Source organism: Alligator mississippiensis, chromosome 11, assembly GCF_030867095.1.
Source record: "Alligator mississippiensis isolate rAllMis1 chromosome 11, rAllMis1, whole genome shotgun sequence".
Lineage (NCBI taxonomy): Eukaryota > Metazoa > Chordata > Crocodylia > Alligatoridae > Alligator > Alligator mississippiensis.
The window spans coordinates 19,077,023-19,098,808 of record NC_081834.1 but is presented as its reverse complement, the minus strand read 5'-3'; the positions used below and the strand labels follow the sequence as shown (position 1 = coordinate 19,098,808).

Genomic DNA, 21,786 nt, shown 5'->3' with positions numbered 1-21,786 from the left:
CCATGGTGGGCAGGAGGGGCCTGCCTAGTTCCTGGGCTGGCTGTGGCAGACAGCTGGGAGGCTACGAGTGGCTGCACTGAGATCCGCAGAGCCTTGTCTCAGCTTGTTACTGGCAGTGAGCGTATGCATGCTGTTGGGTGGATGGTGGGGAAGGGGCTGGGGCTGTGCTACCACAATGAAGATCAGGCCCTGTGCAGGTCCTCTGCCATCCATCTCTGACGTGTCAGCTTTTTACGAGTCCAGGTTGCCTGGGTGTTTTTGACACTGCCCAAAAACATCGCTGTCCCCTGGTATATGTTCGTAAAGCACACAGAACAGCTGTGTAGCAGGCAAAATGCTAAGGGTTGCAGTTAGTCACTGATGTAGATCTCCTGTACCCTGCAGGGAAGGCTTACGAGAGCAAGAGTCACGCCTAACTTTTGCAATACTTGGCCTGCAGCCACTAGCAGGGCCGGCCTCCTCTCTACAAGCAGACGCTTCAAGTCACAGCACAGCAAGGGGTGCGATGGCCACCAGCCTGCTGCCGGCTGCCTGCCTGTGCCAAGCCTGCTCAAACCGGCAGGCTCCGCGGTAGCCCAGACGATGCAAAGGGTTTCCTTGCTTGTGTTCTTGCCCTTCTGCCCCGAGCAGCAGTGATCTGCTCCCCGCGCTGCCTCGGGCCCCGTCTGCAGCTGGGAACATCAGCCCGACGCCGGGCGGGGAAGAGGCGCAGCCTCGTGGGGCTGGTGCCCTTGTGAGCTGACGGCGCTATCGACACGTGGGTGCGGAGGCGGAGGGCTGCACCTCCCTGCGCCCCGCCCCGCCCCGCCCCGCCCGCTGCTCCGGGGCCGCAGGACCTGCAGCGGGAGGAGACGCGTCGGGGGCGGCGGCGCCCGGAGGCAAGTGCGGGCCGGGCCGGGGCCCGAGCGCCCCACGTGCGGCGCCGGGCGTGGGGAGCAGCTGTCTGGCCGGCTGCGGCCGGGGCCCGGCTCTGCTCCGGCCCCGCGGTGCCGAGCACCTCCCTGTGCTGCCCTGCCCTGCCCCGAGCTCCGCTGGTCTCGCTCGGGGCCGGCCAGCCCGCGCCTCCCGGGGCCGCCCCTTGCGCCGGGCTCGTGGCAGCGGGAGGGGGCCCGCGGGGCCGGGGCCGGGGCCGGCCCATCCAGGCGCTGCAGCTTCGCAGGGAGACGCGGAAGGGCAGCTGGAGCCTCCGGGAGGGCGGTGTCGCGCTGGCTCGCGGGACGAGTGCTTTTAGCATTGCTGGGTGGTGCTCCTCTGTCCCGAGTCCTTGTCTTTACAACGCCCTAAAATGTGGCCAGAGGCATTAGCGGGGATTGATCAGCTAATGGATACTGTGAAGTGTCTGTGCGGCTGTCTGCATCTGAAAACTTCCCAATAGGTTAATTAACTTTTAAACCACTGCTGGTTTTTACATTTCCTGCTTTGATCATGCATTGCGTCAGCAACTGAGGAAATTTCGGTCCCAGTAATTGGACTTGATCTTGTTTCATTGTAAATTTGAGCTTGTTTGGTTTTTTTAAAACTACTTTGTAAACAGTGATATTAATTTGCAGCTCAGTATAACTTTGCTGTCACTTTCAGCACTGTCAGGCAGGCGGATACATCGGAGCTATTCGCCTTGAAGCAGTTATCTTAATGTTTGTGTTCTTACCAAGTTAGGCAGAAGGCCGGGTAGAGAAGCATCTCTATAAACTCAGTAAGAGGTGTATATAGAGAGAGAGCATACAAGCAAGCACCTACTTCCATGAATTGGGGTTCAGGAAAGCTTGTGCTATATTTAATGGACTTTTATGTATTATAATAACTTTTAGGGCTTGATATAAGCTGTCAGATTTCTTTAATGTATTCTTTCTTTAAAGAAATGTTTTTACCTTAATCTAACTAAAGATGGTCACATTTTATCCACCCCACTTCAGAATATTTACCTAATGAGCTGCAGGATTTAGATAAGATTTAGCATATGATGATGACAGAGCAAATGTTTCTTGATACAAATTTATTAAGGTAACATTTCTGCTCCTTACCCTGTCTGTCTTTCCAAAGCCATGACTTTTGCATTGCAAATTCATGTAAAGCAGTAGTGTGGAGACAGTGCTGCAAACCTCTGCTCCTGTGAACAGTTTATATGGGAGTTGCTCTTGTTCTCACAGCAATAAAAATTTGTTGAATTGGTTCTTTAGCCTTTTTGAAAACCAATTACTGCACAAGGGTGTGACTCTGCTTGTACTGATAACGACCCTGTCACTAAATTCAATGTCAGCAGGAATTGGCTTGAAACAAGCCCTTAAATATCCACAGTAGATAATCATGTGCACAGTGTTGTTTGCTTTAACAGTAGTTTAACAGTTGGCACAACCTTTACTGTTTAATGTTTAAGCTCTATTCCTCTTTCTTTTTTTTTTTAAATGGAAAAATGTTTGTATATATGCAGTTTTGTAGCATGTACAAGATCAGAGGAAGTGGATGGTATCAGTATACTAATTACAAACAAGTAATTGAGATTTTTAACATACAACCTTAAGTCCTGAGCAAGGAAACTAAATTTAAATGTATTGCCAAGGTTCCCCTTCCACTATAATTAATATGTTATGGTGCTAATGGACTTAACTTTAACCACCCTCACTCCCATTCTTGCTCAGTGTATCTCCTCTTAAACCCAAATATTTAAATACAAAGACTTGCTTCTACCTTTTAAGACAAGGAATAAGATCAGACTTGTTTGATACAGTCATCTTTGTCTACTGCAAGAGCAGGGAGCGCACACATCCACATATTTACACCTATGAATTACAGAGGGAAGAGGAAAATAAAGCTGCGAGATGTCCATGTCTGAGCAGCTAGTTGGTACAGGCCTAATGATGAATTTTGACTAAGCCCCTCCAGGTGCATTATTATGGGCCTGGCTCCATGATATCTGAAGTCAGTGAGAAGAAAACAGAATCCCCAGACAAAAAGTTGCAACTTATTTTCAAGTCTGAAAGAGCAGGATGGATGTTATTCTAGTGAAGCTTCTGGTGCAGCAATCGGTAAAGCTAATTTCTATAACCCAGGAAAAAAATACCCTTGTACACTCTTCTTGGAATAGAAGCTTCTTCGATCAAGGCTGTGAGACACTGTTTGTGTCTTGAAAACACCTCTTCAGTGTTCAGTAAAGAAATCTTAATCCAATACTACTCACTATGCTATTTGGGAGGCCTGCTTCTTTATTTGTTGTGAAGCTGTAGGTGTAGTCACCACAGTGAGCCTTCAAACTGTCAAGACAAGTAATTCATAGTAAATAGTCTCATTTTAACAACAGATATCTTTGACCAGTGAAGTGCAGGCCTTTACTATGTGTAGCATACACATTCCCTGCAATCTCTAAAGAGTTAGCAGTTCAGTAGAAAGGAGCTGAGATAAAGCTGGTAGTTTAAGACAAATTTTATATTGGTCTAGCTGGAGGTTAATGAAATACTGGACCATTGACTGTCTTGGAGAATGTGTTGCAGTAGGTGGCAGATGTGATGGATGAGAATATATTGAATGTTGGACATGGCAGTTCTGACCTGTGCAGTAGTGCTCTGTTCAGTAGTACTCGGCCAAGTGGCCACCTGGGCACCATTATGTATGGAGGGAGCGGGCTTGTCTAAATAAGGAAACTTTTGCAAAATGAGCTGGATGTAAGTTTTCACCTGTTCTCTTCTAACAGCTCATGGACATTTTAGTTTAATCTAGTTCCAAAGTGGCTTAAGCTGCGCTGCACAAAGGCACCCTAGAGTATGCACAAAAATACGTTTGGACCACTTCAGAAGGGGTAGGGGACTGGCCACTTGAGAGTGCCTGGCAGCTGTTAAAACCCAACTGTTTTATCTGTGTGGTCCTGTAGCAAGATAGCTAAATTACCCAAGCTTTGACCCTGTATGAAACAGGGTGAAAGTTACAGTCCTCTTACTATACTTGTATTCCTACAGAATCATGCAGATGTAGCCCCTCAGTATGCTTTGTTGTTGATAAAATCATTATGTCTGTGTGGAATAAGTGTATGAGGAAGCCTGAGGTAGAGGGAGAGGGGTGTCTTGCTCCCGATTCCTAGTGAAAAGTGCCACATGGCAGGAAGTGTCACTGTATCTGGCATTAGGAAGGACCCTGGTTGGACGTCTCCACAGAAGTTAAGGCTGAACGAGTACTGACAGATCCTGTCACTGGAGGTGCTGTCAGGTCAGCGATAGGGATGTTAGAGAAGTTTGTCCTCCCAATGATCATGGAAGCATCTGTCTCCAGAGCAGCCAGGCTTGCTCTTTTCACAGGCTCAGCATTGCCAACTTGTCAAAGGGGAGTTGATATCAACTATTTCAAATTCAGGTTTTCTGAGTGTGCTTAGGCATGGGAAAGGACCTGGGAGCACTTCAGAAAGGTGAAAAACCTGGACAGTCGCAGCTCTCTGCCTGCTCAATGCCATGTCTTGTGATGTATCTATCTTGTCATTCTGAGTTGGTCCACTGGGCACCTACACTCTTTCCTCATCAGTGCTCATGGACTCTGCAGTTTCTTCTAAGGACAGAGTCCAGCTTATGTATTTATGTTAACTTCACAATACTTGAAATAATGCCAGAACCCCTAGAAGCTTGCTTTTGAGCTTTTAAACCTGTAATGTGGGAATAAAATATGCAGCGTTGAGTTCTGCTACCACCTGCTGGTCAGTCCCAGCCGTGCAGCTCCAATGCAGACTTGACTTTGTTGGCTCCTGTCAACTTACATTCCAGAAAATGCAACAGTTTATGCAGTGTAGACGCAAAGGCTTTGCTCCCATTAGTCATATGAACCAAACCAGATTTTATTTAAACTCTGTGAAACAAAATTAATTGAGGGGATAAAATTGAGGAACCAAATGCACAATTGGGCGTAACAGATTTATTACTGTGTGTACAGCAGCATAACAACGCTGTAAGCAACATTTACAATCTTGATGCATCTAAGACTGTAGAAAAACCCTTCTACAACTAAATGCCAGTTTGATTTAAACTTCATAGGATAATACAGCCAGGAGTTTTACTGCCAAAAAATTAAGCCTTTCTGTATACATGATTGTAAACTGCATCTGACTGGAGGGCTTGGTGGCAACATGGTAGGGCTGCTTGTGGCAGGGTAGCTCCTATCAAATACCACAGTGTTGTACCCTCCGAAGTAAGGTGAGTATAGGGCACCTCAAAACACTAACCTCTACTGCCGTGTTGGAGAAAGCTCTCTAAGGGACATTGCGCTGACAGAAACATGCTCTCACTGAGGCATTTGGCAGTCAGCAATAACTGCTCTGTTGCTCTGGCAGAAACTACAACCACTGAAGCATTGAACATCTGGACTGAGTCTGGCCTTTGACTCTGTCTCTGGTCTAAAGGGGGGCTGGTAGGTCTAGGGCAGCCTCCACTCCTCCATAATCTTGCCCATATGTAAGCACTGAAGATCTTGGGATGGTGGTTACATTAACCTCTTGTGCTTACAGCATGATCCATAGGATTGATGGTTGCCAAGATTTCTTGTACCATCGTGCTCAACCTTTTGGCCCAGTGGGGCTGATCTCTGGGTTGGGGCTGTGTTATGGAGCCCCATGAGGCTGATCCACAGGCCAGGATAGGGCCCTGCACACCCAATCTAGTGCGCAGAGCCCTAACCCATGGGGCTCCTGGCAGAGTCGTGGTGCTAGGGGCTGGATCTGGCCCACCAGCCAGGCATTGAGTGCCCCATCATTGGTAAGGCGCATGCTTCTGAAGGCACAGGAACAGTGTGGCTTTATTAAACTTATTTTTAAACTTAAGTCTTAGGTAATATGCTTTGAACATCTTTTGTGTACTTTGTTAGGGACACAAGTTGTGGATTTCTTTGTTATGCAAAGCCAATTTGTAAAGCTTAGTAATATTTTATTTAATGATATTTTGAAAAATACATAGTTTAATGGACATGTTCAATAACAGGATACCAGCAGGCCCAGGGCACTTAAAGGAGCCCACCCTTGCCCCAGCCCTGGTACAATCTGTGGGCCTGGCAAGAGCCCCCAAGGGGACACTTGCCTGCCTGTACACAAATGCCAGGAGCTTGGGGAATAAGCAGGAGGAACGCGTCCTCCTGCTTAACACAAATAACAACGACATCATAGGGATAAAGGAGACCTGGTGGGACTCCACCCATGACTGGACCACGGGTATAGACGGCTATACCCTGTACAGGAGAGATCAAGCAGATAAAAGGTGCGGGAGTGTAGCTCTCTATGTTAAGGAAAGCTACACGTCCCTGCAAGCTGATATTGGTGGCCAGGGTGGACGGCTGGAGACCCTCTGGGCTAAAATCCATGGGGAATATGGCACAGAGGATACAAGGGTGGGAGTCTACTACAGACCTGCCACCCAAAATCAAGAGCTTGACCAGGAGTTCACCCAGGAACCGGCTGAGACCACATGCTCCAGGACCATGGTTGTCGTGTGTGACTTCAACTACCCGGAAATCTCGTGGGAGGATCACTCGGCAAAATCCGAGCGGTCGCAGAGCTTCCTATCATGCATGGATGACCTCTACCTGACTCAAGAAGTCTACGGGCCAAGCAGAAGTAAAGCGCTGCTCGACCTGGTACTGGCTACTGGGGATGACCTAATCGGTGACCTAGCAATCAATGGGAAGCTGGGTGACAGCAACCACGAGCTGATCACCTTCACCATCCGCTGTAAAACTGGCAAGTCATTCAGCAGCACTGAAGTCCTTGACTTCAGGAAAGCCAACTTTGACAAGGTCAGGAGGCTCATCGGTGAGGCCCTAAGGGACCACGACCCCAGGGGTAGGGGAGTCCAGGAAGAGTGGTTGCTCCTCAAGGGAGTGATCCTCAATGCACAAACTCCGTCTCGGAGGAAAGGCAGCAAGAGGGCACAGCAGCCCCCCTGGCTCTCCAGGGATCTAGCAGATGTGGAGAAGCTTGAGAGAGTGCAGGGAAGAGCCATGCTCATGATCAGAGGTCAGGAAAACGGACCTTATGACGACAGGCTGAGATCTATGAGGCTCTTTAGCCTGGAAAAGCGCAGGCTCAGGTGATCTGATGGTCACCTATAAGTTTATCAGGGATGACCACCAGTATTTGGGGGAACGATAGTTCACCAGAGCGCCCCAAGGGATGACGAGGTCGAACTGTTATAAACTCCTACAAGACCGTTTCAGGCTGGACATAAGGAAGAATTTCTTTACTGTCCGAGCCCCCAAGGTCTGGAATAGCTTGCCGCAGGAGGTGGTTCAAGCACCTACATTGAACACCTTCAAGAGAAAATTGGATGCTTATCTTGCTGGGATCCTATGACCCCAGCTGACTTCCTGCCCCTTGGGCAGGGGGCTGGACTCAATGATCTTCCGAGGTCCCTTCCAGCCCTAATGTCTATGAAATATATGAAACTGCAGGAGTGTGAAGTGTGATTCTGGATTGATATGTTAAATAGTTTGATTGCTGCCGCTGCCATTGCTGCTGTTCTGTCTTGCTCCACAATTCCTGTTTCGTTGTATTGGCTAATAGTTAGTTTATGCCAGAAGTAGAGGCAGTAGAGTAAGTAACTAGGATGAGGCTAGCAGGGTACAAGCCCTCGGCACCAGCCTCTCTTCTCCTCCCCCCCAAGCCTTGTAGGCCTATGCCCAATATGTATGTATGGCAGTAGAGGAGGGAAAAATGGGACACTGGGCACCAGTTTACAGGGAGCCTGGCCACAGGGCTGCTACTGTTGCAGTGGAGCTGCAGTATCCCAGGAAAGAAAGCCTTCCCTCCTCCCCGTCACCCCGTGTACAGTGATTAGCATACCCCCTATGCTTATGTGCTCAATGAGCTGGCAATGACTCTGGGTAGATGCGGAGAGCAGGTGGTTATACCAGTATCCTGATCCTAGGATAGATATGTGGGTAGTCAGGATTTGTACGAGGGTGGTTTTGAAAAGTACTGGCAAAATGGCTGCCCATACTGTATTTTTGTGAGAAAGAGGGAAACTATACAGCAGCAGGAAGCACTGATGCATTGTCAAACGCGCACATGGTTTACAACTATACAGAGAAGTGATGTGGTCCAGTAAATGATCATTGCGCACACAGTGGTTTTATTTCAAAATTGCCATTTATTGCTGACACACCCTCTTATTTCTACAGATCCTTCTGTAATTCCTCCAATATTTCTATTTATTAGCATAAATGCTTGATCACATACAATTACATATGCATTAATGTTAGAACCCTTTTCTGTCTGTATCCCTTATATGTGTGATAATACATTTTTAATCCGTTAAGTGGGTATTAAAGGTAAACAAGTTTGTGTCAAAATTGGTTTTTAATAATGTGCTTCTCTTTTTAAAATCCATATTGCCAAGTAGAAGTTAGTTCAAAACAAAGTGCTATATATACAAGCAGTTAAGAAATGTGTGCAACAGATCTGTTGCTGCCCTTTCTTGTGCTTAAGAATTGTAAGCAAAAAAGCAGAGATTCGAAGATGTGTTGTGTTCGTGAACTTCCGGAAATAGGATACCCTTGTTTAAATGTCGTATTGCATCAGGAAGTTGTTGTATTTTGTTTCCTTGCAGTTCTCTTGGCGATTTTGAGAATAAGAACTGTTCCTCCAAGGGAAATCTAAGTAAGGCTTAAGAGAAAAATTCCCCTCCCGGCCCCCCTTTCTCCCCCCTTTTGGGGCAGTTTGTGCTACATGCAGAAGAAATGTAACAACTGGAATTTGTAATTTGAGAAGCTCTTGCAGTGTTTTCAGTCAGACTCCTAAAATGCTACTCACTAGTAACTACGTAACTGTCACCCAACTAAGGCCTGCAGGAATTTAAACTGGAAAGTGGCTTTGCTTTCCTTGAAGGGAAGGAAGTACTGTTGGGTTTTTTTCCTTATGTGGTGTTTTAAGGATATATATGCCACAGTAACTCCGGAAATTATTAGTATGTTGTACTACGTACAAAGAACTCTTAAGACTGACAGGATGAGTGGTGCCAACCCCAAGCGTTCAAAATAACAACAGAAAGTCAGGCTCTCTTCCTAGTCTCTCTTTTCTTGCTGCATTTTGAGCGCGTGAGGGTTCATGTTTGTGTATTTTCTGCGATGCACACTTTCACCCTTTATCTTTTAAATAAAGGTGATATTCTCTTCTGGTGACATAGATTCCCAGGTATTGGAGCTAAGGAGAACCTTGCACACTTGCAAAACTGTTAGCATAGTTAATCTAGAAGCATTGCTCTACTTGTGATTTTTTTTTTAACAATGTAGCTTCGTAAGTGCAATTTTTACTGTTCTGACAGAAAAATAAATTTACCAGCAGATATAAATGATTCTTGAAAAGGCCAAAGATGGCTGTTGGTCCATCACTGTGATAATATATGCATGGGAGGGTTTTGTACTGGCAAGAGAAATTCTTGTAGTGAATACATATGTGTACAGTTAAATTAGGGTCATAAGCATTTTTATCTTTCCAATACCAAGTTGTGAAGTAAATCTGTTCCTCTTCAATCAATAGGACTCTCCTCTCCTTTTTAATCCTAGCAAAAGCTGGATTTCCTGGCTACTAGTTGACTACTGGTGCTTAATTTGCTAAATGGATCTGACTTAACTGCAGCAAAGACTTGCCAGCCTACCTAGAACACCCACCAGTCCATGGATAAACTGGCTCCCAAGAGCCTGCAAGCCCCAATTTGTCTAATTCTCATAGATGCCTTTCCTGTTCCCGCAGCTTGACATTACCAAAGATGTCGAATATTGGAGTAGTATCCTCCTGCTCCTGCATCCACCCTCTTGTGCACCTGCTTCGGCCAAGCATACAGAAAACGGGACTGCACACTACGGCCAGGCTTGCAGCGAAGGATTACTATGAAGTGCTTGTACTAGGAGGTGGCACTGGAGGAATCACCATGAGTGCTCGGATGAAAAGGAAAGTGGGAGCTGAAAATGTGGCTGTGGTTGAGCCAAGTGAGGTAAGTTCTCTCTCTAGAAATGTGAGAGGTTGGCGCATGCTCCTGCCCCCCGGTGTGTCATTTAGCATTTCAAAAATCAACCAAATCTAGCAACAGTCAGTTCAGCCACACAGCACACTGAGTAGCTTGTGTTAGCTGCACAGTGTGAGAGGATGCTCATTGGGTGGGGGGAAAAGGGGAATGTATTATCTGTCTTCCTTCATTTGGTACCAAACATGATCCATTCCAGTTAAAGGTCAAATGAACAAAATAAAATATTGTTGCTTTAAAGAGGAAGTCGGAGGATGCTTGTCTGCATGGAGGAACAGCCTTTTGATGGAACGACTGCATGGGCTTGTTCCTATTTCTGAATGTTGTGATTGTATTGACCGGTGGCTGCTTTGAGGGAAAGTGAAGATACCTTCTTGGGCTTGCGGGCTGAAGGCTAAACGTATTGCAGCACAACCCCTCCCCCCCTTCATTCCAGCAGAGGACTGCCCTGGGTCCCTCCAAAGGAAGTCTTTGTTGCCTGATCAAGCTACTGGGCCTCATCAGAGGATCCCTGTTTTAATTTTCCCTTTTCTGAGCCGCAGCATGCTCCCTCTAAAGCAGCGATTCTCAGCCAGTGTCTTGTGCCACTCTGGGGTGCTTTTTGATCCCCTTAAGGGTGCTTTTGGGTGCCATGCAATATTAGCACCTGCCCATGAGTCACAAGATTAAACTCGGAGAGTTCAAATGAGAATCCAGTGTCAAAAACATTCTTGTCTGAGTTGCGATCTTTGAGAGCTCTTTGCAACAGAAGAATTGCTCTATTATCTTTCATAGTCAAAAAACAAATGAAAGTTCAGAGCTGGCATTTACTGAGGCGGGGTCTTGAGTCTAATGAGGTTGAGAAACACTGCTGGATGTAATGACATCTCCTGTTAAATGGGAACTGGCTCATTTTAACTTTGAGGGATTTGTTTCAGACTCATTATTATCAACCTATCTGGACTCTTGTTGGGGCTGGCGCAAAAAAATTAGCAACTTCAGCACGTCCAACAGCACGTGTGATTCCCAGAGGTGTTGAGTGGATCAAATCCAGAGTTCAAGAGTTGAATCCTGACAAGAGCTGTGTCTATCTGGAGAATGACAAAAAGGTAATGGTGGTATCCTGATATGTGAGCCTTTAGTCAGTTGGTCCTTCCCTCCATTCCTGCCCTCCATCCCAAAAATATTTGCACAATTAATTTCTGATCTTACTTGCATGTGGTCATCAGGTCCCTGTTGCCCAGAGATATGTCTTCCCTTGAGAGCTGATCTTTGTGGAAGTAGCCCTTTTTTTTTTTTTTGGTCCCTTAATTAGCCGTGAACTCTGAATTTTACTAGGTACTTTCAGTCAGTTGTCACGTGTTTTAGCAAATTGGATATAAAATTTGGCAAGTGATAAGGCAAATATTTGTTTGGGGTATAAAACTATAATGTAAGTATGGAATGGCTAAAAAAAAATACTGTTAATATTTACTTTAATATGACTTGCACCGGGGCTTACCTTTTCTTACCTCACAGTTAATGTTGTCAGATAATCCAAATGCAGGACTTCAATATTGTTTGTCTACAATCACAATTTTTTTCTTTATACTACAGATCTCTTACAAGTATTTGATAATTGCCCTTGGGATCAGTCTGCATTATGAAAAGGTATTGGGTTTAAAACAAATATATCATTACCAGTGCTTTAATTGTATTTTATACTCTGGGGTCCTCTGAATTTAAAGGATTCTCTGTTCAGTTTTAAGTGTATTTGGTAGTTTTTGCAATTAAAAACTTTTAAATTAATGGGGTTTTTTTGTATTGGAGATGCTCAAAATGCTGTGCACAGGACTCTAATTATATAGGAAAGTTCCCTTTTGTCCAGTGTGACCTCCCATAGAGATCAGGTGTGTGGACAAAATATATTGTATATAAGGAGCTCTTGGTTGACTGAACACACAATATAAAGCATATTTAGTGCCTAAATTCCTACCAGCAACCACCAGTCTACATGTGTCTACCTGAAGGGGATTTGCAGATGATGCCGCTTCTTCTGACCCTGCTCTGCCTGGAACCTGCAATGGAAGGCTGCTGGCAAAGTCTCCTGAGAAAGATGTTGATTTGCTGTGTCTCTGAGGCAGTCCCTGCTGATGGGGCTCCAAGGAGTCTCTTCAGGACCTTAAATCTGCTCTCCCATAGTAGAGCACTGTATAAAATGATAGTGTTAGGGTGCAGTAGCTTCTGCTGTTGCAGGTGGTGGGATTAGTCCAAGGCACTTTTCCAGCTGCCCTTCAAGGAGGTGTTTATCCCATTGTATGGAGACAAGAATAGCTTCAGTCTTTGTGCCCCAAGGTATTGTGGGGAGAGGGAGCGTTAGATGAGCGATCAAACTCTAGAGTTGTCCTAGCCATAGCAGAAGTGTAAAGTAGTTCCTAATAACTAGATGGTTCTTCTAAAGGTGAAGTGCAAACAGTTAATTGAAGCACTGTTTTCAAATGAGAAGCTGATTCTGGCTTTATTTACAGACCACACCCTCACTGACAAGTATGTTCTAGTGATTATACTAGTAGCACAAGCAACTGCAGGGTGTTTGTTGACTGCCAGGGTGTTATGTAAACACTTCTACAAGTCTGTAACAAATACCCAGGGAGAAGCAGTGTGGGGAAGCTAGTGAGCACTTGTTTGTAGATTCTGGGGGTTTAAAATGACAAGGAGTGACTAGCAAGAAAGCTGGAACAGAATTCCAAGCGTGAGAATTCACCCCCTGAATAGCCCTGCTATTGTGCCCGAGTTAAGTGAATAGGCATGCTTTCCTGGTCTAGGCCCTCTGTTCTGCAAACTCTTCTGCCTGCGTGCAGCTTGACACAGGAGTTGTGTGGGTTTACCTCTCTCCCTTGTTTGTGGATGGAGACACCCTCCCCTTCTATAAAAAAGGAAAACAAACAACAGTGAGGTCTCAGATATAAAAGGGATAGGGAAAGTGACTAGAGGAGATGGTTGGGATTAAGAAAACAGATTTCTTTACCTATGCATATAGGTGACAGATTTCTTTACCTATGCATATAGGTGACACTTCAGCTGGCCAGAGCTGAAACATTAAAGGTCACAATAGCTGTCAACTAGAAGAAAACTGATTCACATGCCCTCCAGGGCACCGAAAAGTCACCCAATACAATATTGCAAAGAAAGCATATATGTTTAGTGTTTCTCGTCACTTTTAGGTTTAATGATTTTTTTTTTTTTATTTGGGGCTTTTATTTTGTTAAGCCTTTTTCCATAAACACCAGTTTAAAGATGTCACTCTTTGGTAGGACCCCTCAATTTAAACTGAATGGTCTGAGTATAGTAGAAAGGAAATGCCCCGATTCCCAACTGATGCTGTGCGTTACAATGATGAAGGCAAAGGAAGACTTTTTGCCAGTTGGATTTTAATATAAAACTGTTTTGTTTTATTCTAGATTAAAGGGCTGCCTGAGGGTTTTAATCATCCTAAAATAGGTTCCAATTATTCAGTTCACACAGTCGAGAAGACATGGAGAGCTTTGCAAGACTTCAAGGAAGGAAATGCCGTCTTTACTTTTCCAAACACTCCAGTAAAATGTGCAGGAGCTCCTCAGAAAATTATGTATTTAACAGAGGCCTATTTGAGAAAAGTAAGTTTCTTGTTTCTAATGGTGCTTGTTATCCCTGTGAGAGGTTAAGCTTATCTATTTGTCATGTTAGTTATAACAAAAGAGTTCTGAGCTGGAAAAGCATGTGCATGTGGTGGTCTTTCTAGTCTTAAAACTAAGGGAACTGAATTGTACAGTGGGTATGTCTGTACGTGTCATTAACGCACTGTAAGCTTACCGTAAAATACTGTGCAGCAAGCCTTCTCCAAGAGTGCATTGTGTGTACACGTGCACCCATTGGGAGCAATACAGTGAAGGACTACTCCAGGGGAAGTAGTCGGGGGCACCAAGGACAGGCCTGGGCTCCAGGGAAGGGGGCAGCTGCCTGAAGGAGGGGACAGTTCCCCTGCCCCCTGCAGCTTGGGCTGACCAGGAGCAATTTGCACCCAGTCATCTGTCTACACGTCCTACTGCACAGTAGGAAACAAAGTATGTTTGTCTAAGAGAGACTAAAAAGGGAAATGTTGCATATACAAAATAAAATATGCCAACTAGAGTTTGGCTGAGACCTTGTAGGATAATGTTCTGGCAGACTGTCCACGGCAGCTTTAATGGTAAATGCTTAAGCTTGTATGTGTCCTCCAAAATGCTAGCTTTTCTTTGATAAATATGCAAGTAATCATTTTACTGATGAAACGTTGCCACCACCAACCAATCTAAATAGATTTGTCCCTTTGGATGTTTGGTCCTAGCTTTTGATGAGATCTGAGAGAGTGTAGCTTGTTTGTATATTAACCTGTAGAACAACATAAATAAAACTGCAGTCAGCTTCTGTCTCTAGGCGTTCAGTATCTGTCTGGTTCTGCTTTGTATCCCACACTTTATAATTCAAGAAAGGCTAAATTAATCTTTCTGTACAGACTGGAAAACGATCCACAGCCAACATTATCTTCAATACTGCACTTGGAGGGATTTTTGGGGTTCAGAAGTATGCTGAGGCACTGCTAGAAATAATTAAGGCAAGGGATATCAATGTAAACTACAAACGCAACCTTATTGAGGTCCGAGCAGACAGACGGGAAGCTGTATTTGAGAATTTGGACAAACCTGGAGAGACTGAAGTCTATAAGGTCAGTAACACAGAAATTTCCATGACATTTAAGAAGGACTACTTGTCCTTTTGTTGTCAGTATCGATAGCTAACTGAAACCACATGACTGGGTAATGCTAACTTTGAAGGTTTTATAGCCTTTTTTGTTTTTTAGTTATTTGAGCATGTAGGAACCTAAGTAACTTGAAATGCAGAAGTAAAAGCTGAGATTTTTTTCTAGTTCAAGTGGAAATGGGAACATTTTCCCCTCTTTTCCTGGAGCTAATTATGGGAAGGCTGCTTATGCTATTGTGTATATTTGGGTGGGGAAGTAAATTCTAATATAAGTTGTGTGAATAATATAATTGGAATGTCAGAAGTATGTAGCTGTTATGGTTCAGGAATTATAAGAAGCAAGGATTGGTTAGGGTTGATTAACATTAACACCATCATATCAAAATCTGCCACTTAGAATGGAAAATCCACAACCTAAAGAATAAAAAAGACTGTACAGTGTTATGTTTCTTGCACAGACTTAGAAAGATAACAGCATCCCAAGGAGGCTCATCTGCAACCCTCTAGCTAACACACATGACTCCATAAATAGTTATCATGCAGTTGATCTAACAACTTGATACAACCCCTCCAAAAATATTTGCATATTCTAATTGGAGTCTCTTAATTGGCCAGTGACCTTGAAACCAGAAACAAATATTTAACTTCCAGGTATGTAAATCTAGAGAAATGTTTCACCTCTGTAGGTTTTTGATTTTGTGGGAGGGTTTCTTTCATCCCAGTATTGGCATGCAAAACTACAAGAAGGGCATCGAGTTTAATCCTGTTTACTGAAGACTGTTAATCTAGAGAGATAATGTATTCTTTTTCCTCTGCCCAGTATGACATGCTTCATGTCACACCACCTATGGGACCACCTGCTGTGCTCCTGAACAGTCCTGTATCAGATGCAGCTGGCTGGGTAGATGTAGACAAGGAAACTCTGCAGCATAAGAAATACCATAATGTGTTTGGTATTGGAGACTGCACCAATCTTCCAACATCGAAAACAGCTGCAGCTATAGGTATAGATTAGTCTTGCTTTTTCTATGGCTGATAAAGGAAAGATTACTACTTTTGTATATTTGGAAAATGTGCTTGTGCATCCAGAGAAAACGGATTTAATTTTTATTGCCAGAATCTAATTTTCTGACAAATGAAAACTAGTAATGGCTAAAATGTTCAGTGTCATTTTCAAAATAGGGGATATTTTCCACAAGATGGAAGCTGAACTAGTAAAAGCAGAACCTACCATGATTTCAGTGCTGCCCCTCCCCCACTTGTTTAAGTTGTTCAGAGGTTTCATCCGTCTTTCTTGGGAGTCTCAAATTCCTTCCTTCAGTTATGCAACTTCTTGCTGTATCTCAGAAGTTCATGTATATGTGCCTGCTGAGTGATAACACTGTCAGTGTTGAAGAATCACACGTTCTGTAGTTGCAGCCACCTGATTTAAACTATCTAAAATGGACTCTAGGCATAAGTTGTTGGCTTGAATTTCAATGTAAATATTATGTTTGTAGTGCATGAGAGTACAATAATTTTGAATGAGTCAACTTGTAGGAAAATGCTGTATTACAAGAAGGGTTTATTAGTCTATGCTTGGTTAGTTAATCTTGCCAAAGCTTATTATAGCTTCCTCCTTAGCACCCGGAAATAGTCTTAACTTCAATCAGCGCTAATGCCAGTGTTCTGAGGACTTTGAAAGTTAGAGAGGAGACTAAGAGCAACTTAGTAAAAAGAATCTGAAACCTACTGCAGAAACAATATTGAAGCAAAAGCCTATTAAACCAAAACAAGAGGCACAACTGTATTAAGCTGAAGATCCATTTCAGAAAGAAATCAATTCCACAATTCTAAAATGATCCCATTAAGTTTTCATATACTGTATCTTTACTGCAATATTACAGTGTAAATGCTTCTTCCATCTGGAAAATAGCTTTATATTAATATTTAAAGCAAAGCCTGAATACAGCATGTTTTTTTTCCCTCTCATAGCTGCCCAATCCGGCGTGCTTGATAAAACAATTTCTTTGGTAATGAAGAACAAATTTCCAACTAAAAAGGTATTTAATTTGTTTCTAGCCAGCTATCTTAAGAATTATCTTGTATTTGTTTATAAGTATAGAAAGCCCTGCTTACAGATATATCTAAGATGGACAACTAATTTCTCATGCAGAACTCATTTACCTATTGGTAGCTTTTTTACTGCTGAGAAAGGGGATCTAACAAGATGTATGTTGTAGTCTCCTAGTTGCACAGTTCCTCACTTCCAAATTTAAACTTTAAAGGCTGTGTCATGAACATGCATTTAAAGCAGTTGTATGTTAATCTTTTCTGGGAAATGGAGGCTTGAGACTGGAAGAATCCAAGAGCAGAAAAAAAAATGGAGGGGACTTCCTGGATAGCAGAAACAATTGTTGAGTCATCCACAAACATTTAGTCATGCAAAGTTTCAGTTCTGTTAGGAGAAAAATGTCTAACATACTCTTCCTTCAAACAAACAACGAAGCTGCAGTAAGCATTTTCCCCCCGCATCTCGCAGCCTGATCAACTTCCCAGAGCTGCAGTTGACCTACTTAATAGGAAAAATGGGGCAAACATATGAAGGCCTAACTTTACTAACAACTTGCATCCCTTCAATATTCCATGTGAGCAACGTAAAGCTACTAACACCTGCGGCATTTTTGTCGCTGCACTTCAGTGCAATTATTCCTTTTTAAAAGCCCAGGCTTCCAGAGTTTTCATAATTTAATACCACACTAGTGGAACTTGTTAACAAGATAAACGTGAATAGTTGTAGGATAATTATAGTGTTCCTTGAGCATTAGGTTTAGGTTCATTCTACAGCAGTATTGATTCCTGGCATTTGGAACCTGTCCTACGACTGCCTACTAGATCAGACCCAAGGTCCATTACTCCAGCAAGCTGTTTAACAGTAGCCAAGCTGGTCTCCTGAGCTCTAGTATTTATTGTGTGTATTATAGCTGTATCTAGGGCCCAAGCAAAGTTGAAGTCCACTGTATAAGACATTGTGTGAACATATCCCTCCTCTGAAAAGTCTACAGTCTAAAAATTAGATTCTTAAGTGTTGAACCTTGAGGCTTAGTATCCCTCTCTATTCAAGTTTGTGAACACTAACATAAATAAAGGGGCTTTTTTTTCCCCTCTTACAAAATGAATCTGTTGTCTCATGGCAATGAGATTCCACAACCTAGTTCATAGAATCACAGGAAAGGAAGGGACCTCATAAGGGCATCTAGTCCAGCCCCGAGCTCAAGGCAGGATCATCCCTGCCTAAATAAATCATCCTAGCCACGTATCTGTCTAACTGCTTTGGAAATTGTCAAAAGATGGAGATTATACACTTTCTCTAGGTAGCCTGTTCTAATGCCTGACCATTCTGATAGCCAAAAAAGTTCCTCCTAATCTCAATGCTAGATGATAAAAACATAACCTTTTGAGATTCAAAATGCACTGGATGTGCCACATTTCAATGTTGCCTTGTCCTGGTGTTACATATGGAGAGCAGAAACTTGCCTCTAGTGACCACTGACCATCAGGCTTCCTAGCAAGGAAAAGTAGTTGTCACCCAAAAGCACTGACACATTGTCTTGAAGTATTACAAGTTTTCAATAGCCCCAGGAGGACTGACTAGTTCTCCCTTTAAGATAAAAGCTGAGGCATTTTGGCAAGATCATTGCAGGGAAATTTGCTTTTGTGGTGGTTTTTGAAGACCTTGTTTGCTAGAATCTTTCTTGCTGGAATCTTTCAGAAGCTCAGAATTCATTTAAAGTTATATTTTGGGACAAACACTAGTCATGATTTGATTGCATTTGTTCTGGTTGGGGGGCCAAAGTACATAGTTGTGAATATGTATTTTTCTATTATAGTACGATGGATACACATCCTGTCCACTTGTAACAGGCTACAACAGAGTGATTCTAGCAGAATTTGACTACAATGCTCAGCCTCTGGAAACATTCCCCATTGACCAAAGTAAAGAGAGACTGACCATGTACTATATGAAAGCTGATATGATGCCTTTTCTTTACTGGCATGGACTACTAAAGTAAGTACTCTGACATACAGATTAGTTTTGCCTTATTGAAAACATGTGTAAGAGTTTAAACAAGCTGTGTTAATCAAAATGCTCAGAATTGGTGTCAGTAACACTTCCCTATCTTAGCAGAATTGCAAACTTGCAACTAACAGCCCCACTTTAGGTATGTTGTTTCTGATGCATTTGATATAGATACCTACATCGGCATTAGTGGTAAAGTAGCATTTGGACACACCATCCTGCTCTTTCTTGAAAACTACTTTACAAACAAGGGAATTGTAGCAAAAATTACCCCATGAGAAACTTAAGTTGCTGCAATTTTAGTTGTGATTGTGGTAACCAGAAGCCATAGCTTAGCTAACTTTGATTGCAATGAAAAAAGCCTAGAGCATGTGTGGGTGTTGCAAGGCACTGAATCAAATTTCTCTTTCCAGGGGCTACTGGGGAGGACCAGGTCCCATAAGGAAGCTGCTGCATCTAGGTTTGAAATAACTTGGGATACCAGCCAGAACTATACCATCATCAGGACTAATCGCTTTGCGCCCTCTCCTCCCCTCTTCCACTGAACAATGTATCTTTGCCAGTAGATATTTCTGGTTATTTGGCTTCTTTGTCACAAGCCAGACGTTTCTTCTATTCAGGACTAGGCCTTTTATTCAAAAACATGTCACTGTTGGTGTGAGAAACTAGGATGGGACTGATTGCAGTCACTGTCTTCTTACCATGGGTACTAAGTACTATTGCAGAGTCTTGCTTAACCCAAAGAAGCAGGCAGTTTGAACCAAAACTTGAATCTTTACTTTGTTTTTTAATAAAATCCTAGTATTCCTAAAGCTTACTACAGCCAACTTGCTGCTCAAGTTCAGCATGCAAAGGAAGCCACAAATCTACATAACTTGCCCTGCGAATGTAAGCAAAATCTGTATTACTGTAAAGCATGCATTAGCCTGCTTATCTGATGAACAGTGGCAATGTAGCTTCATCATGACTAAAATTTAAACTTATGTAACATGGAATAAACTATTTTCAGCTAAATGGCCCTAACTAAGGGTTTCTGGAACCATACATTCATCATTACATTCTCTTATCGGAGACTGCATAAATGGTTAAAATGGGCAAGATTTGAAACTGAAGAATTGTATCTGGTCCATGGGTGCCCTTGTCTGTTCTTTCCCTGGGCCATAGCTGGTTGCAGCAGCAGCACCTGTAGCCAGGCAGCCACTCCCTTCCCCAGCTCTGCCTCACCCCCCAGCGTACGCTCAAAGGCAGGGGGCACTGAGCTCCTGACCAGGCTTCTGGCTGTTTGCATATAGCTCTGACCCTGCAGGTGTTCACAGCCCAGCCCCTGGCAAGAGTAAAAGCTCAGGTATGGTTCTCCCCACTGGCAGGGGCATGGGCACTACTTATGTGGTGCTGTGCTGTTTCTATGTGCCACTTCAGGCTGTACCATGAGTGTAACTGGAGTGACTGGCACAGCTCCTGCCTGACCCCAACTCCCTGGCCCAGTGCCAGGTGAGGCCAGAGCCTCTCCAGTTGCACCCATGTGACCCAAAGTGGCTTGCGAGACACAAAATGGCACCAGCCCAGCCACATGCTGGGGACTTGACCCAGGCAGAAGTGGGGAAACACAGCACCATACTGACCTAGCCAGGCCTAGATAACCTATAGTTCCCAGCCCCTTTCTCCTTGCATTCCCTCTTCTCTGCACCCCCTCACCTACCCCCACTCCCTGGCACATGACTAGGCCAGTGCCTTGCTGTGTTCTGTTGGGCCACAAAGGGGCAGCTGGTGTGGCTCCTGTCCAACCTAGCCAAGTGCTGAAGACTTGAGGATGGTAGGGGTGTGGGGGAAGGTAGGGCAGAGAGCTGTGGGGAGCTTACATGCATGTGTGCAACCCTCAACAGCTCAAAAGTCATTAAGGAGCAGTCTAGCCAAAGTAAGTCCTCTAGATCCAGCCTGCTTGTTGTCAGCTTGCACCGAAGTATCAGCACAAACTTGGTAAAAGTTAAATGTCAGTAGACAAGAAAATCTTTTAAATTATCTAATATGAAAAAAAGATCTATAGCTGGAATGTTAAGATTTAGGGCTAAAAAGCACTTTAGCTCATAATAGCCAGAAAGAAGCTTGAGGCTGCTTGCAGGTAGATTCCAGGATACCACCTAGTCCAGGGGTTTTCAACCTTTTTGATTAATGTGCTGCTCCTGGCACACAGAGAGGGGTTGGCACATGGCCACATGTGGAGCAGTGGCAGCCATGTGCAAGCTTCCCCTGCCTCCCACATCCAGCTAGGTGGTGCCTGCACAGGATGCTGCATGGCAGCACTCTGTCCTGCCTGCCCATGTGCACCTCCTAGGGCCTTCTCAAGTACCCCCAAGGGTTACATGTAGGGGGTGCATGTGCACTCCCTGCAAGGCTGGGCTCCCCTTGTAGCTGGCGGGCAGGAGGGAGCAGTGTTGTCATCCCCCCCTCCAAGTGCCGGTCAGGGTGTGGTGCTGCCAGTAAAAGTGGCTGCGGGACTTCTAGAAGCAGTGTGGCCGCTTTCATGGTGAGTGAGAGCAGCCATTGGGGGGACCCCCTGCCAGTGGGATCAGCTGCTGGGCAACCCCCCTAGTCACTGACTGGTGTCAGGGGAGGCATGTGCACCCCCTCCCACCACCCCGACTCAAGTGGTACCAGACACCCATGCTCAGGGATACACGTACCCCTGCTTGACAACCCCAACCTAGTCTTATGCTATTTTTCACTGTTGCTTGAAAGCCTTTGACTAAGTGAAACTTAAGTGCACTATCCTTAAGTATCCCAAAGCAAGCATAATGGCATAAATAGCAATGTTAATTCTACACCAGTGAAACAGAACAAATTGTAACCTAAAAGCTAGCAGAAGAGGAATGTAAGCTGTAGTACCACTTAGGATGTTTCTATTGCTACACAGAAGTGCCCACTTCAAAAAGTGAAAATTAAAATTCAGACTCCTTCAGCCCACCTCCACTTAGCCATTATTTCTTTCCTTTATGTAAAAAGTAGAGGTTACCC

At 44.1% G+C, this 21,786-nt stretch overlaps 1 protein-coding gene across 1 annotated transcript; it reads left to right on the top strand.

Annotated features, from left to right (window-relative positions):
* Positions 1-769: 769 nt before the first annotated feature.
* SQOR (sulfide quinone oxidoreductase) lies at positions 770-19,797 on the top strand. The gene is made up of 10 exons (XM_006259348.4): positions 770-878; positions 9,707-9,947; positions 10,895-11,065; positions 11,553-11,606; positions 13,397-13,591; positions 14,470-14,679; positions 15,535-15,718; positions 16,689-16,756; positions 18,584-18,762; positions 19,188-19,797. The coding sequence occupies exons 2-10, from the start codon at positions 9,723-9,725 to the stop codon at positions 19,243-19,245; spliced, it is 1,344 nt and encodes a 447-aa protein (XP_006259410.1). The 5' UTR covers positions 770-878; positions 9,707-9,722; the 3' UTR covers positions 19,246-19,797.
* The last annotated feature ends 1,989 nt before the right edge of the window (positions 19,798-21,786 follow it).

What these genes read in the sequence shown, in the direction of transcription:
- SQOR (XM_006259348.4), top strand. Translation starts at nt 9,723, where the DNA reads ATGTCGAATATTGGAGTAGTATCCTCCTGCTCCTGCATCCACCCTCTT. An exon ending in CTGTGGTTGAGCCAAGTGAG is followed by an intron (nt 9,948 to 10,894) that starts GTAAGTTCTCTC and finishes GATTTGTTTCAG; the next exon opens with ACTCATTATTATCAACCTAT. An exon ending in TCAGTCTGCATTATGAAAAG is followed by an intron (nt 11,607 to 13,396) that starts GTATTGGGTTTA and finishes GTTTTATTCTAG; the next exon opens with ATTAAAGGGCTGCCTGAGGG.